The sequence below is a fragment of the Scomber scombrus genome, chromosome 18 (assembly GCF_963691925.1).
Source record: "Scomber scombrus chromosome 18, fScoSco1.1, whole genome shotgun sequence".
NCBI classification, from domain to species: Eukaryota; Metazoa; Chordata; class Actinopteri; order Scombriformes; family Scombridae; genus Scomber; species Scomber scombrus.
In genome coordinates, this window is record NC_084987.1 from 9,085,631 (window position 1) to 9,104,005 (window position 18,375).

The window sequence follows — 18,375 nt, forward strand, 5'->3', positions numbered from 1 at the left end:
TTTGTAAGCTCCCTGCCCCTGCGCCCCCCAACCCCTGAACTACGATAAGAGTAGAAAATTGTATCTGCACAGAGAAGACAATGGCAAACAGAAGAAAATGACATAGAAGAATAAAGTAGGGCAGGGCAAACTGCCTGAAGATGTGGCCCTGGCAGTGCAAAGATATCTATGTAGCTGACAAGAGACTTGTACAGAATAATTTGGTGAGGTGATCTATCTCACTCATAATGGAAATCAATATATGCCCCGACTGTTCTTGATATTTGAGGGCGGTTTTCGTATTAATAGTGCGCAGTGATCCATGTTTCACATTTTTTTCAAAATAAGGCTTAAAGGATGTGTAATGGAATTTATAAGTGTGTAATCATCTCACAATATTGATGTTTTTTTGAAGAAAAGTGAGATTTAACGGTTGAACAGGCTTATCAACACAATACCATGTGTTAAGATAAAGCTTTTCATTCAACTAGTGAAATGTCAAACAGCAAGCAAACATAATTGGTTTGTTTCTTTAGTAAATTGTCTCTGTTGGACTATTAGGCAATATCACATTGAAAGAGTTCAAAACAAAATGCTGTTTTATGATAACTGTTGCTCTGCTGTCTCCTGATAAGAAATACAGTGCATGGACACACACAAACACATGTACACCCTTCCACCCACACATCTGCACCTAGCTTATAGATGGGAGGGTTGCGGTTAGGCTGGATGGCCATCTGTTTCCCCAATGACCTTTTACATTTGACCTTACGCATTCCAAATAAGGTCTAATATGATGTGGTTGGGGATAAACCACTGAGGCTCAAGTGATAAACTGATGAACAAAAGCATATATAACTCAGGCTCAACCAGCCTCACTCACAAATTCATGGTACTTTTGGCACCATTTGAGCTGTAAAATATACTATAATATTCCTGTCATATCAAATTCATCTAACAATCTGTGTATTTTTCTTCATGTGAATAGCTCTGGGAGTAGGATGAAATAATTCCACCTATTCACAAAACTTGACTTGACAAGACTTCTTTTGTGATTAAAAAAAAATTTGTTCAAGGAATTCAACAAATTACCTTTTAAACAATACAGTGATATACAGCACATATATTTAAATGTGTATAAATACATACTCACTGGTCAATTGTTTTAAGGATGACATTTTATGTAAAAGTCAATACTAAGGTTTTAAAGACTGATTAAAAGCTGTATGGAAATATAAATGCAGTGGATAAATAAGGAGATATGTTAATCATAAGAGTAATAAACGTACTTTAATTATTATGACTCACAACTTTCTTTTATTTATGTGTATTTGAACTATATTTGTGTTTTGCAGGTACAGCAGTAGTTTCAGGAGTCTTGAAATCGTACCAGTACCAACAACTGACCACTAGATGTCAGACAAAGTTCAGATTTGGATCTCTGTTTCTCCCTCATGACAGCAGCTTGCATGATTTAGCTGATAAGCAACAATTTTCCACAATGTATTAACCACTTAACTTTACTCTAAATATCTTAAATAATATAAAATGCTGCCAAAATGCATAGAAACTGGACATGAATTATAAATGAATGAGCCAATGATCTTTATGTTCATAAAATGAGTCTGACACCAGAGAAAGCTGCCAGATATTCACATGCATCGAGAGATATTCACTTGTCTAGCACTATATCTTTTTATACTTCTTTAAAATACAAACATATAGTGTCAAATGTCAGGTTCTCCCTGTCTCCTTTCTTTTAAGGAACTTTTTTTTTAAATGCACATGCACAAACAAACTCACAGTTGGAGACCCGCAATCAGCTTGTTTCTCACAGGGACTGATGTTTTTTGGGATCAGATTGTGCTCTGGTCTGCCCCCATTAGCATTGTGTGTATTTTCCATAGGGGTACCACTGTATACTGCATAGAACATGTGCTGTGGGTATGAGCATGAAAACACATAAATAAACACATAGACACACAGACATTCTCACACATAGACATATACCACCTAACCCACAACTATGGGCACATAAACACAGACCGAATCACAAACAGGGTCAGTCATGACTCAAGCCCAGATGTTTCCAAGAGATAGTTCTGCTGATCTGTTATCATGGCTGAGTGCTACTTCTGACGAAGATAGATGGAGAAATCTGTGAAGTTTTGTGTGATGAGCACTGGCCTTATTTATGTGTATCTGATATGTCAAACTCAAAACAGAAGTGAGGAATGCTGACGATGGCTGGTTTGAAAAACGAGTGTCAGGATCTGGGGAATTCAGCAAGATTACACTCTAGTTGGACTCAGGGACAGGTGTTTGGTTTGGCTGCCACCTATGGGAACCTGATGTCCTTGCATACTGACGGCTGAGCGGCTGTAAACAGAGCTATTAAAACAGCCTGCTCTCAGGTGTCCATACACTAGTATGACCTCCTGCTGGTCCATTCCCAGCTGTAAATAAGCCCAGTAGGGGATGCACAGAGTGAGATCCCACCACTGAAGATCCCCCACACCCCCCAGTGTTAGCTCAACTGGTGTATCCAAGACAGCTGCTACAACCTGTTGGACCACTCACACTTCAGAGCGGACAAACCAATGAACTGAGTTTAGGACACAAAGCAGGGGTCAAGGGAATGTTACAGAACCAATGGCCAGTGGATTGACTTCAATCAAATTTAACAACCACACATCTTGAGGACAATAATACATTCTTTTGTCCCCTATGTTGGGACTGTTGCTCTTTATTCAGCTCTCAACCACTTGTCAATCGCCTGTCACCATCAATATTTTAGACACAGTCCTCTATGAACCCCAGCTCAGCCAGTCAAATTTTATTTTTCAAGTGTTTTCTAGATCAACATTTTCTGTCTTGTAATCTCATTATTTTAGCATATTTTTATTGTCTCTCTGTTTTATCTGGTTGCTCTATTGTAAAGCACTTTGTAACTTTGTTTTAAAGCATTACAGACATATTTAACTGTTTAATGTTCATATTTTATTCAATGTCACGAGTGCAGTTGGAAAGGTTGTTTTGTTTCTGTCTACCTGGTCAGCACAGTAGAACAGTCTGTAAACCATTTAAGCTCTCATCAGATTCCACTTTACTTTCTTAAAACAGCCAAATAATGCTTGTGTGCTTAAGTATAAGTCATGACACCTACTGTTGTCACTGTGCCATATTTATGCACATGGTTAATGAACATATACACAACATTTTGAAAGCTGATTTATTCACAGAGGAGTTAAACAAACAACGACAGCTCCACAAAGACAGCAGCACAGACACCTGCGTTAAGTTTAAATACCAACAACAGCTGTGGCCTACTGGAGATGCATGGAGCTGAGACACTTTTGTTCTCCATGTTTGCTGCCAACATGAGCACACATACACACTCACACAGAAATTCACACATACACAGATGCAAAGCCGCAGCCAGTGACACACACACCACTGGGTTGTGTTTCCCTCACACAGCAGACAAGCCGCAGTTATTTAGTCTGCCTCCCAGTTTGTTTGCCAACTGTCTTTTCTCTTTTGTTGCTCTGCCTTGGGCTTTGTTTGATGTGAACTGCTGACTGTAGCAAATGACCAACAAAATGACAGTTGCAGCTGGGCGGATGATGAGTGAAGATGAAAATGGTCACGCCAAGTGACAAAGTATGAAGGTGGTCAGGTTGAATAAACAGTAACGTTTCTGTGTTTGTTTTCAAAACGTGACAACTGAATGGTTCTCTTCACATTCAGCTACAACGGGACACTGGGAAATACTCCAAACTAACTTAGACAAGAGCTTTCTCACATTTGCAAGCGGGTCAAAAGCAACAAGGCAATGGGTGATTCTTAAGGTCAGGCGTGTCTTTTCTTAGAGGTTCTGCTGAGTACTGTGCTATGCACACACTGGGAAATCTGGCTAGACATGCAAACTGTGTCCTCCCCCCTCCCCAGCTCATATCCTTGGAGCAGAGCTCCAGTAAAGTACCTTTGGCAGGGAGGCTACAGAACGGATTGTCCTCTCGATGCTGGGCCCCACTCCACTCACAGCTTGCAGGTGGGGTGGGGGTTGGGGCATCTGGAGGGTAGCAATCGGTGCAGCTAATGGAAGGGAGGCATATTTCTTATACTAAAGTTTATACTTACACTACACTACAGTTTGTAGTGTAGGCAGTGTTTAAACCAGTTTGCACTGACATCTTATTTAAACCTGTAGTCCTGAGTTAAAAAGACCTCAGTTAAAAAGACCGAAGTACCTACCTCTTAAGATCTGAACCTCCTCTGCCTCATCTGGTCATAAAGACAGCAAGAGGTAATTAGTTGTGGTGGGAGTAGATATTGTGTCTGATGGTGAACCATTAGTGATCAAACCTAGCCACAGGCCAAACCCATAGGGATTTTGTGGTATACAGTGTATGTGTTTAAGCGTGTGTGTTTGGGGTAGGGGGAGGGTGCAGAAACAAAATACAGCCCTACTTCTTGCAGGGTTCACCCTCTGTGTCCATGGATGTTGCTTTTGGAGGTCATGGCACCTAGCAACAGCTTGGATCAAGTCCTGAACGAAACATGAGACAACACACAGGCAGACACACACACCGTTTATATAGTAAGATACATTTTCTTAAACACACCCTGATTAAACTAACTTAGCTGGCATGTTTTTTCTCTTTCATTTTTTTGCATGTATTCTACTGCATAGTCTCTCAAGCTTTCTCATTAACCAGGAAAAGCAGACTTCCACTGTATGCAATGTCACATTATGCTTGATAATTTCCTGGTGATATAAATGTCAGATCTTTTCTGAACTAATAGAAGCATAAAATATTCAAACAAGATAAGAGATTATGGAGAAGATTCGCTTCCCAGTCATTGTCACTGGAGCCTTAGTTTTCCTTATTTTTGCTTTTCTGTTTTGAGATCCGTTCCTGTTTACAATGTTTTAAGTGTGGAAGATCACAGACGTGCACAGCTCTGTTTTAGGGTGGGCTTCCTTGTAAAGATACTCGCAAATTGGACCAAAGGAATTGAAGTTTACTCAGTTGCTTTGTGAAGGGCTGCTGCCCAGACTGAGGTAAAGCAGTGGGCACTTTTTTCCATATTCAGTAATTATACTGCTTGTACTGCTAAGAGCCACTCTCAAAGCTGATATCTAAACACAGGAAACAAGAGCAAGACTAAGCACAGTCACACAGACCTAGACCTTTTCACAAATAGCAGACCATTTCCATTGATTCTGCAAATCCATTTGACATAGCCATTAATATACATGTGCATACACGTGCATATATGCCAAAGCACACTTATGCACATGTGGACATACACAAGTGCACACAGACACCACTAATCCAGCACAGGTTCAGATTTTGGCAATGTGTCCTTCTGTATTCAGCGCACTTTCACACAGTCAGCGTCCTAAAAATAGCTGAAGGACTCTGGCTCTCTGCCCAGCCTTCCCTAACTGTCAATAAGTTATCTTCTCCCTCACAGTCAGCTTTTAACCTACAGTGCCACAACCATTAACAACACCTTCTCTAGAAAGCCACATGTTATCTGTAAATTATTCAAATATGGGCTGCCTCATTTATGTGATAGTAAACCATATAAAATTAAGAGAAAACTATACATGAATAAAGAAGAACTGATGTCCGTTAACAAACTCATGATTGTCGAGTGTATGTTATAAATCGTTCACTAAAAGGATGTTGAAGCACATGTCTAGAGGAGTCTCAATTCTTAACTTCCTCTTTGATGTGAAAATACCAGACGATATGAGGGCATATCTTTGCTGTTTGTTTGCATTGCCAGTTGTTGTGTCTCCTCTCTATGTTGTAGTCTCAGATCTCCTGCCTTTTTATCTGCTCTGGTTGACTATCAATCTCTCTCAATCCCACATCTTTCTTTCTGCCTCTCTGATTCCAGCACAACTCTTGCTCACTTGGCTTTTGATGACAGTTAGAGATAACAAGGCTTCTGGTATTGTCTCCTCTTATTTTCATTTTTCCAAATGCGGTGGAATGTCAGCTTTTAAAATTCCAGTAATAGGGGGATTATGGTGCAGAGCTATGAAAGACTGAAAGAATAACTACATGAATTTAATGGATGGCTTGAATGATGGTGACAGCATATCTCAAAGCTTTACAACTCAAATGCACAAATCTTTTTAAAGAGTGATGATATGATATGACTTTTTCACAGAAAATTGTTGCAGGTTGCTACCCATCAAACAAAGTGTAAACTGTGTATTTTTTTCGGACTGTGGTACTGTAAAAATAGCTAGCTGCGGTACAATGGATCCATAGTGGCACCCAAGACAGATGCCTCAGGTTTAGAATATCCTTCAGTCTCTTAAAACCTGAGAAGCCTCCTCCCAACCATTTATTCACCCATTGCACAAGTTCTGCAGGCAGTTTATGTGTTGACAGGCTGAGCCAGTGTGTAAGAGCCTGGAATGCTTAGGGTTACTGTAATTAAGATGGGGGGAAAGGGGGATGCAAGGGGTTAACTGGGGCGAGAGGGTCAGAAGTTTAAGCTGGGAATGTTTTCCCTGGCCTGGCCTTCCCTTGACACAAGCCAGTGTGCCACATAGTCCCAAGGAACAGATGTGCCCAAAACCTGGGTTAGAAACACCTCCCTCCTGCTAACACTAGGAAACTCTTTTTCTGAAGCATGCTGGGCAGGAGAGGATGACAGAAGGTACTGGACATGATACTGATGAGAACTAAACTGTGTGCATTAGACACCCACTGTCCCTGATGTGAAACCCTGCAACAAGCCTCTGTGTGATTCTGTTCCATCTTTCTATCATCATTTCATCACCCTAAGTTTACACATAGTCAGCCTGACTGTCACAAACAATCCACATACACAACTGGATGTTTCACAGTTGGAACTTCAGGTCAAATGGTGCATTAGTTAAAGGGCTCCACAGCAGACCTATCCCATTACAAGGGCCAACAGCCGTCAAACAGCAGTCCTCTGTTCACTAACCCATAGCCTCAACTCCTGTTGGACCTAAACAGACTGGGCTGGTGGTGGCACGGCAGGATAAGGGTTAAGTTCAATTCTGGACACAGCAGGGAGGAAATCCTGTCTGAGTCGTGGGTGAGGGGTCACTGGGGGTCAGTTCCTACCCTAAATCCTTAGTTTGGGGTTGTCAGATAAACTCTGACCTTGGACCAGTCTTCTAAAGAGAAGCTCACTAAAGACAGAACAGACGCAGAGCTTCTTATTGAATAATGTCTTTATGTGCCTGCAAACCACATTGGAAGCTCAGTTTCAAATAAAACCTCAAAAGCAGAAACCGCACAGTACTAGATCTGATCAGTCATCACCCAAAGACACCACTCAGAACAGAGCATAACACAAAAAACCCAAATGTGAACCATGCAGGGAGCTTCTTGGAAGACTAGATTTCACATCCCTTTCTGTTGACAATCAATCTGGTTCACCAAGATCAGAGCTTGGCTGCAATGCGGGCTGAAGTGAAACAAGATCCTGCGAGCAAAAACTCAAAAGGGAAAGAGTAAGAGACAGACAGAGAGGCACAGAGTGTGTGTGTGTGAGAGAGAGAGAGAAAGAGAGAGAGAGAGAGAGAGAGAGAGAGAATGGAGGGAACGGTGCTCTGCTCTGTTCTGTCTCCAATCAACTTGACATGTGTGACTTGCATCTATACGTCTCTGTGGAAAGCCCACACGCCAATTTCAACAAACGGTGTTGAGAGGAGTGGCAGGCAGGAAGTGGGAGGAACCAGCCAGCTATAAAAATGAAGAGATGGAGAGCAGAGCTGTGCTAACACCACAGTAAAGATAACATACACATGATTGTGCATATCAAAAGAAAAATAGTTATATCTCTTTATTGAGGCTGCTAGAAATACAACTTGCAACCTCACTATTTTTGTTGTCTGAGCAAATGTAACAAACAATGTAGCACCAAAACATTCAGCAGCAACATCCCATCATATTAAAGGCCTCCAGTAACTACTCTAGATTCACACTTTCTGGTTTGAGGTTATCGGGCCTGGCTTGTGTTCATTCTGGGAACCCGACCAAATCATCTGCCCTACTCCTGATCTAGTGCCTCAACCTGACACACTGTATCGGGTTATCTTGCGTGTTTGTAAGTGTGTGTGTGTGCGTGAGAGAGAGAGAGGGAGAGAGAGAGAGAGAGAGAGAGAGAGAGAGAGAGAGAGAGAGAGAGAGAGAGAGAGAGAGAGAGAGAGAGAGAGAGAGAGAGAGAGAGAGAGAGAGAGAGAGAGAGAGAGAGAGTGCCTGGTTGTTAATGGAGAATCATATGTCATCTCCTGGAACGAGGGGAAGAGTATGGATGCCACAGCAAGGAGAGCACAGAAGAAGACACTACAAGACCAAAACATTGGGGGAGATTTTCATATGAGAGTTTACTAGAGACAAGACAATATCACAAATGCTTCTTTTGTCACCAAGTAAGAAAAAAGCAATCACAGACAACATTTAGGTATATTTGAGGATGATACACGTTTGCTTTTTGTACTGACTTCAGCTCTTTCAGAAACCATATATGGAGGGAGGGCTTTTCTTTTTTTTTCACTTTACTAGCGTGGGCTGAGGGAGTGAGCTCTAAAAATAAAACATATGTTCCTCCAGGTCTGTGGGAGCAGGGGCCCCCAGCGTATTGTTTTGGGATATGGGGGAGGACAGGGAGGATCTGGCCCAGAGAGATACTGCAGAATGGATACAGACAGAGGTAGAGCAGGGAGGGAGCTGTACTTTGAAGAAAGCAGTTGAGGAAATATTTGCTCTTGCATACGAATATGGCAAGCAAACTTTTAATAAACACCTACACGATCAGAAAGTAGATACAGGAAATGAAGCTAATTCTATTAGATAGCTCAAATAGTTATCTCCTCTCTCCTGTAACCATTGAGGGTTTAAATGTGAGACAGTGTGTGTGTGTGTGTGTGTGTGTGGCTGAGATGGGATGAGGGGTGGTAAGGATAGCTACTCATAACACTGAGTACACCCAGGCTGAAAAGGTGAATCCATGAGCCCTTTTATTGATTTACAAAGCCCCTAGGGCAACAGAAGGGACAAAGGTTAAAAGTGTCTAAATGGGAAGTGTAGTGTGCTTATGTGTGTGCAAAATGTTTGTGTGCGAGTGTGTGTGTGTGTGTGTGTGTGTGTGTGTTTGTGGGGAGAACGGAACCAGAGTTTATCCATAAAGCTAAAGTGGGTAGACCAATGGCTAAGAGCTCTTGTTGGTGAGGAATGAGTTAAAGCCAGCTGACTGAGATGTGTGGGGGGAGTTTGCACAAAGCAGAGAAGGGGAAATGAAGGGATATTAAGGGAGAAATAAGCATGAGCACCGAGGGGGCTGGATAGATCACGTGTCTGGATTTAGCACCAGTCTTCCTACCTCCTATACTGCTGTATCTTTATAGACTGTTCGGCAAAGTGGAAGAGGAAAGAGTGGGGGAAGAGTGTGTGTGTGCATCTCAGGCTCTGTCATAGGCTACTTTTTGGGACACATTTCAGACTTAAAAGAAGTTGATTGGGGACAACTTGTCCAATTGGGGACAAAAAACTGAAAAAGCAGACTTTTGGGTCAGTGGTTAAAAGTTAGGATTAGGTTAAGGTTATGGTAATATGGTAATATGGTAATATGGTAAGGGTTAGGGTTAGGGTTTGGCAAGTAGTGGTTGTGGTTAGGGTTAGGGTCAGTCTCCAGGAAATGAATGTAATTCTATATGATGTCCCCAGAAGTGACTTAGGACATCGGTGTGTGTGTGTGTGTGTGTGTGTGTGTGTGTGTGTGTGTGTGTGTGTGTGTGTGTGTGTGTGTGTGTGTGTGTGTGTGTGTGCAATACCACTATCAAAATGTTTTCTCCTTACTATACATACAATTTTTAATAATTTCCAAAGTCATGCCAAAAATGCTCAAATGTGCTTTTTTTTTTACTAACCAAGATTGTTTTCAGTTTTATGAGAAAATCAAAGTATATTGCAAATACCATATCATATTATTGAGCACCCATGAGAATGAATTTGTTAATATCATACAATGGGAAACAGTGATTTAAAACACCATAAAGGGGAGTAAAATAAGCTACATTTTAAGTTTTTTTCATGGCTTCATTATTAATACTGTTTTCAGATTCATATCTGATACTGTTACAGATGTAAAGACAGGATATTGGATTCCCTACATGAATACTGCAGCTTCCTTCGTGTGTAATGATTTATTTTTTAAACCCCACTGATGAGTATTAAAGTATTTCGGGGTCATCTTGATGATTTGGATTATTTTATTACTATCATGACATGTGATGCTCTGTCAATGTGGACGGGCGTGTGTTATGGGCGTGTCAATCCGGGGAGTGTCTCTATAGAGCCAATCGGGCCACAGAAGTGAGGTCGGTAGGCGGGGTAACTCCTCCCACACGACCCTGTCCCAGCTGCAGCACGCTTTTGTTCAAACTCAGAAAGTCAGACATTCGCTCCTGTACAGAGGTGCGCTTCTGGGTTACTTACCAAATGTTTATAAACATTTTTTGGCAGCAACACCGTCAATGTTGTTAAATGGATTCAGCTCGACGTGCTTTTCCTCTTCTGTGCCATTATTTTGGGGGAAAGTAAATCATTTTTGTTGCACTTTGGTCGCACTCTCGTGAAGTTGTTTCAGGGACAGCAAGGTGTCGTGTGCGAAGCAACCGGAGTCCCTGGAAGAGGGGGAGGATTTTCCTTGAACCAGTTTTGCTGGAGTATAACTGCTGTCATGTACAGTTAACTAACTAGACAACTCTCTTTTTTACAGCCTCTTTGACAAAAAAAAAAGAGGATAGAGTAAGCTTATGCTACCCCTCATCCTCCTCGCTGGATATCTATGGAGAGGGTATCCTGTATGCTCTCACGCAGCTCTTGGACTTACTTGTGGCCGAGACAGCACCGTGAATGTTGATTTCCCCGACCTGGATAGCAGAAGACGACACACTTAACCTCATTTGAATGCCTTTGCAAGGGGTTTGCTGGTTTCTGTGCTGCAGGCAGGGCTTCAGTTTGCTGGGACGGGACTATGGGGAGAAAGAGGAGGAAGAGTCTTTTGAATTGCGCAACAAGGAGGACTTGACTTCCAATGGACGGGTAAAAACTCTCCACCTGCACCACAACCCTGTGCATCACGTCTTTATAGATAGGCTGCACATATCATAATAATATCATTTTATAGAGTATATATTTAAAATGTCAAGTGTGACTGTAAGAACTGCTCTGTGATCTTGCACATACCTTTGCATTATAACATATCACACAACAGGGTCATCTATAGGGGCTTAATTTCAATTTTGTGCAAATAGATACATGGTTACACTCACACAGGTATTAATTTTGACAAGCAAATGTGCACTGGACTTTAAGACATGATAAGAAATGCAGCCTGAGTGCATAAGATTGCCTTATTTTGAAGTTGCAATTCTTCACATATGAGTTCACATGTTAACCTGTCTGTCCTCAATTGGTTCAATGTTCATTGCAAACCTCTGTCACTGATGGAGGACACTGAATGTGCAGCTGCTGCCCAGTTTTGACGTTTAGGTTAGCATGGTCTTGGAGGCTCGGGAAACATTGAGCAATCTCACACACATACACACACACACACACACACACACACACACACACACACACACACACACACACACACACACACACACACACACACACACACTCTGATGCAAGCTGTAAAAACCAGTGTGTTGAACTGATCCTGTGTGTTTGGCCTCCGTTCGCTCAATTGCAAATAAGACTGCGGCCTTGTCTTCTCTGTAATGTTAGTCATCTGATCAGGCACAGAGAGTTCAGCATTGTCCACCCACTTGTGAGGGGGCATTGTTGCCTTGAATTGAGGTAGGCTCTTTCTGTATGACCCAATGCACAGCTCTTTATGTACAGTCTCTTACAAAAATTTATATTTTCAAGTATTTATTGGACCTGGGTGCTTTTCTTCACATTGCTCACTCTTTTTAGGGAGGAAGTTCTCATACATGTTTAGACTGTTGACTTTATCTGCAGGATTTGTTGGTATAATAGGCTTAGGTATTCTGTGCTGCTGAGACATTATTACACTAACAGTATACAGATTCAGATTCAGCTTTATTTATCCCAGAGGGGCAATTCAGTTTCTACAGACCCGACTTCACATAAACAAACAAGCAAGCAACAATATTCGTTCCTACACAACAATATCAGAGGAGGTATTGTAAAAATACAATAATACAGTATGCCCTTGCAAATGAAACTAATACCACCTGGAGCCACTACTTGCATATCCTGCTTATCTATTTATTGTCCCTTTTGTCTGCTTGCAACCAACCAGTGTGGCACCATAGCGATTTGCATGAAAACGTTGGGAGCAGATAAGTTTTACACAGTTATTGCCTCAACAGAAGTCTAACAGTACCAGCAACCGCCAGATAAGACCAACATCTGTTGCTCAGGGGTATCCAGAGAGGTGTTGGTGTGTAGCTCGCGTCTTCTTGGCAAACATCCCCGTCTTGGTCATAATATACCATCTGGCTGGCCATTGGTGCTCCATATCTGCAATCAATACAAGATCATAGGAACATGCACTAATGGAGACGCCTGATGGCCCTTTTAAAACAAGACACAGAGATCTCCTTTTCCTGTATCTTTACCGGATCTCTTGTTAAAAATGCAATTTATGCTCCATTTGCAGAATTGGGCCCCACTAAGATTTAATGTTGGTTCATTAAATAGTGGATGTGATGTTTGGAGAGGAATGTGGCTGTATGAAATGACCTTGATTGAGGGATTTGCATTCTGGCCAGTCTTGAGTCTCTCTTAAAGAGGAACAGCTATTCACACGGATGTAACATCTACAAAATAATATTTTGTAAGAGAAAGCTGCCTCTTGTATTGGTATAAGCTTAGGTATGGTAGTGCAAAACAATTGTCTAATGTGTTGCTCTCAGTGCTTATTTGTCTTTAGTGCTGATCTCTGTTATGGCTGTGTTATATCACTGATTGTATTCTCAGTTCTATTGATTTTTTGCTCGTAAATATTCATAAATATGAATTGATTTGTCTTGAGCCATAAAAATAATAGTGTGCCTCTATTAATCTGAGTGATATAGTATTTCCCTTGGAGGAACATTTCCTCTTAATCTATCATGTGGTTGGGCCTGTTCAGTTTATCAGATTACTTCTTAATGGGAGGACCCACTTTATTGACTGATGTAATTGACAGTGTTTTACCCCGTTAAAAAAAAGCAGTAAACTGCACTTTTGCAATACACAAGCCATTTTTTGTTATTATAAATGCTCCCAGGTGACCTGAAGTTATTGATTATTGATCCTACTTCCTGCTTGAATGTAATCAATCCACTTCCACAAATCCTGTTTCCTCTTGATCTGTGTCACTGATTTATACTGGATATTGTAAATCTGTATCAATAGTTCACACTGAGCCAAAAAATTAAGACCACAGCTGAACCACTCTATTCCAATTTCATCAGCTGACCTACTCTCAGCCAACGCAATTTGTTATGCTCCCGAGGGCCCCTCCTCTCAGAATATACAGATCTAGCTTATACTGTTTTGTTTTCCATGGTGGGAGGGTAAGGGGATGAAGATGGTCTACAGTGAGGGATGAAGATCTACAAGGTCTACAATGATTCCCAGGGAAAGCCCCTCAGGGCAACTTTCCATCGTTTATCCAGAGAGCTCCATTTCATTCAGAGCTTGACAAGCCACATTTTCATACAGCAGGTCAGACCTCCCTGGACGTATGTGTGTGTGTCTTTTGGGCTTTGTAATGCTCAAATACTCCATTTAGTAGGCCTCTGTCCAGCTCCTGCCAGAGATGACCACAATAACCCAGAGGTCTGGTGGAGTCTCCCTCGCTAAAAACATCCAAAACCTTCACCACAATCTCCAGCTTCGTTTCCAACATGCTGCCAGGGGATGCCATGAAGTGTAGCATCCACAAAGCACCAAAGCCATAGGTGACACATTGTTCCTTGCCAGGACTCTTCTCACTGAGGTTGGAATCATGAGTCAGTGCTGACGCTTGTGTAGGCTTGGCCCTTAAGAGCAGAGTCTTTCCCTGCATGTTTACAGTCCTCATTCAAAGAAACTGCGCTCCAACAGCTGCCCAAACAGTCACACTGAGCTGAATGCCTCCAGTGTTGGGACAGCAAGTCACTAAATTTAGGACAGGACATCCGTCATTCTCTCTTCTTTCCATGTTTCCACTGAAACTTTATTCAGTTTTGTATGCAACGTGAAGTCACGTTTACCACTAAACTACCACCACAAAGTGTTCAGGCCCGGGGACCAGAGTACCGCAGTGCATCCTGTTATAAAGGGGCACAGTTCGACTATGCTGTGAGCGGGTCTTATTAACCATCACTACTGCCCTCTGTCTTCAGAGGTGTCATGGTACGCTGGTTTATATTTGGTTTCCGTTGCGTCTCTGCCTCACCACCTCCAGGCCACACATCTGGTCTTCAGGCCGACACTGGCTGAGCCCAAGCATTTCCTCCTGGTTACTCAGCCTCCCAGGAGAGCTGGAGGGAGAGAGAGAGAGAGAGAGTAGACGAAGGGAAAGCGAGAGCGGAAGTCAGCCACGGAACGAACACATCACGGCATCTTTCCCTCTTTCCCTCCATGCTCTGCTGTAGTCTGGAGTGATTCATCCCCTGCCCGTCCAAAGGGAGAGCTTTTGCCAGGGCTCTGCATCGCACGCTATCCTTGTTCCTCATCCCACAGCCCATGAACTCCATTGGAAAGCAATTTTACTGTAAATTCACGTAAAAGTCACGATTTGTGGAGAATTACACAAAATGTTTTAACTTGATCTTCCTGACCCATTTAGTTTATTGATCATTTGATTAGTTTATATCATGGAATTACAGCTTTGCAGTCATTGATGTGATTCTTATTGATTTGTCATTTTCAGCCATGGCTGTCTGTCAGACTTTTCTACTCTGGGGCTGTTAGCTTGGCTAAATCATTTATGGTTAACGGACAGAGGTAGGGAATTACCGTTCACACTCTTTCATTCACAAGACGCTCTCTGACAATGTTCAGTTATTCTTGTCTGTCTGGTTTGACATTTACAGTACAGTACCTCTCCCTGAGTTAAACATTAATTAGATCTCATAATCCAAACCCTAATTTTTTCCTCTTTTGTGTGTTTAGACCAAAGATTCACAATGAGACAAAACCATTTTAGAACATTGTAGGGAAAAGTGGTGTCGCATACAACTCAGCTTGTCAAGTTTCCAGTGACTGGTTTTAGAACGTAAGGCATGTCACCTGTTTCAAGAGCCAATCAGCTCGTAGCGAAGTCTGCAGATCGAGTCATGTTTGTATGAATCAAGCCTTAAAATGAGCAATTTGCTAATTTGCAATAAAAGTACAATTCAAATTCTGGACCCTGTTTCATCAGTACTAGAACTGCAACTGTAGCAAGTAACTCACTATCACTATCCCTATTCATATTTTAATACGCTGTCCAGCTACGGAAAAGTTGGCAGTTCGAACAGAAGTACAGAGAGTGGTTGCTACGGAAACGATACACTGTCTGGTCTAGTTGCATTGGTGTAAACTGGCAGGTTTCTGAACGTTGCAGACTGGCGCATTGCAAGTAGTTGCAAATTTCTTCTCGACTTGTTGCGATTCTTCGGTCTGAACTGGCCTTTATAAATATCACACAGATTCCATACTAGCCTATAAATTTGCAGTTCATGTTTTCTTTGTTATTTTTGAGCCATCCAAAAAGAAGCAGTAGACTGTTTTTGCAGGGCAAGGGCTATACTTAGGCTAGTTTGCCCAGTAGTAAAGTGTGGTGTGTGAACTGTGAGGGGGCCCAGAGCTGACCTGGATAGTGTTTCAGGTAGGCCAACACCAGCGAGCTGGGCTGGGGCAGCCACAGGAGCTCGCTCAAGGCTGTGGCTCACAGAGACAACAAGTCAGGCCATGGGGACACACAGTGCTTCCCTGCACACCAGGGAATCAGTCCAAATTGTACACAGGCAAGCTCTGATGTCTGATGGGGTTTTCCAAGGTCAGGTTGGGAATCTAGAGGCCTAAACTCTGTGAAAGGAAACATCCTCTCCCATCTTCTGCTTACCAGAGGAGTCCTGGAAAGAAAAGTTCATTTTTCGGCCCATGAAATTTAATTTGATGTGTCAGCCAGTGGCGGTCCCGATTTCATACAAAACTGATGTCCAAGAAAGCTAGCTGGCTCGCAGTTGAGATCACTTCTCTTACATTTAACTTGTAATTTGTGTAAGATTTGTGGCTGTGTTCATCAGATAACTATCATTAGTACACCTTCATTTTACCAAGCAAATGCTGTCTCTATACAATTCCCCTTGAGGTCTTTGTCTTACTCACTTGTTTTCATCATGCGAACAGCCTTACCATTAACCTGTGGCAATATAAACATGTGGATAGAGAAGATGAAGGCAACTGTGCTTGTTATGAGGGCAATCTTTAAGACCTGGGTTATTTTTAGGTTAACAACATTTTCAGAGAAATGACTGATCTGAATAAAAGCTTTTGGGGTTTGCTGGTTGGGGTGCACGCAGCTATTGCACAAAAGATTCCTCTGTTCCCCACTCCTGTATTAAATGAGGCTGTTTTGCATGCCATATTTCTCCCCACCAGCTCACCCCTTGCAAGTGAAAGCCAAGCATTACAGGAACAGAGCAGCTATGTGCTTAGACTGCCAGGAACGGCCACATGCTCTACTGTAACATGGCCACTGAAGGCAAACCCTTGAGGGATCACTTCAACCTGTGAACTAGTTACACGGACAGACTACTGTTTGTGTTGCATTATCATCTATTTACCCTATTCTCTCTCTTCTGTTGACAGAGTCCAGCTGAGGTGACTGTTTCTCAACCAACTTGCACAGCCAACGGAACAAATGGGTAAGGAGAGAGAGAACCAGATTTGTTTCCACAAATTTTAGGAAGTTATAGTTCCTTCTTTTGCTTATATACTTCCTCTGCGTTCTGGGGATTTCTGTATTTATCCTCAGGCAGGCACATGTATAACTATAAGCCAATCACTTGATTTTTCACTTCCCTCCACGGTGTATGTTATCTCATGTGCCTGACCTCATATCCACACATGTGCACACATACACCACACACTCACATGTTTATTGACAGATGATCTGACATTTTCAAGCTGCAGTGGTTCTTTGATTGTCTATAAATAATGTCGGTTTTCACACATTAGTCTCTTGGCTGTGTGAGTGATTTCAAAGAATGACTCAGATGTCATTAGAGGCTACATTGGCCTATAGTATATCAATTGTGAACCTAGACTATTGTGACCATTCATAGTTGTAATGCCAGGCTAACTGTCCAGTTTCCAGATCCACAAATTCAATCACATGATTTATTTGAAGGCTCAAACTGCTGGTAACAAGAACCCACTATGCTTCTCACGAACAATGAAATTCAAATGGGCATGTGGTTGACAAGTGAATACTAGTGACAATGAAAAAAGAGTGATTCATGGAGGGCTTGATCCAGACTATTAGTGCTGGGCTGTGATCTCAGACAGTGATGTAGCCAGGATCTGGTCCAGTCTATCTCTGGCATTGTGCCTTTATCATCCCCCCACCCCTCTTCCCTCGTCCACAATCTCTACTGTACATCTGCCGACTCACAAATGAGTCACAAAGCTTGACTTGTCATACACATCAAATGAATAGAAAAGTGTCTGCAATAACTCTCTATAAGAAGAGAGCTGCCACAGGAAGTGGGTAGGGAAGCTGAGACATTTTGCTGGAATCATACAGGACATGCCATTTCTTGAGGCTTGAGGGAAAGAAGAAAGAGAAGTATGGAGTGAGGTAGGCTAACTGGACTGAGTGACTCAGTCCCACCTCAGCAGCACTCCCAGATGAGGTGTGGCTCGGCTGTGTGTATGTGTGTGTGTCACTTCTGCAGTATTGTGAAGGTGGCCTCAGGCCACATGGCATAATTAACTACAGGTTTTTAAGGGAGTGTGTTAAAAGCCTGGCTGTAATCATCACACTGAGTGCAAAGATTAGAGAGCGTGGTGCTTGGTCATTACCTGGCCAATGACAGGACACGCCCAGATGTTCAGCTGTATGGAGGGAAAGCCAAGCCAGGCTCTGATAAGTGAGGGCATTGTGATGTAGTAAATCCTGCCATATCCATTTATCTCAAGTAACAGACAGGGCAGCTCTGGTTTACTTTGTACTTTTATTGAGCCATTGAATTAATATTGATATTAATCTCATTGGTTTGAATAGTGGCTGAGATGTGATGGTGATGAATTGGGGGGGGGGTTATGTTCACCATACTGGATTGAGGTTAATTTGGAAATGCTCATATAATTTGTCATGCTGCTGGCATGATAT

At 42.2% G+C, this 18,375-nt stretch overlaps 1 protein-coding gene across 2 annotated transcripts in view; it reads left to right on the top strand.

Moving 5' to 3' along the window:
• Nucleotides 1-10,446: 10,446 nt before the first annotated feature.
• Nucleotides 10,447-18,375, top strand: part of plekhh3 (pleckstrin homology, MyTH4 and FERM domain containing H3) — a 30,157-nt gene continuing 22,228 nt past the window's right edge. For both annotated transcript variants that reach the window (XM_062438065.1, XM_062438066.1), the window contains exons 1-2: nt 10,447-11,093; nt 16,851-16,906. In XM_062438065.1, the coding sequence (XP_062294049.1) occupies nt 10,959-11,093; nt 16,851-16,906 (191 nt within the window). In that variant the 5' untranslated portion in view covers nt 10,447-10,958. The remainder of the gene's footprint in view (nt 11,094-16,850; nt 16,907-18,375) is intronic.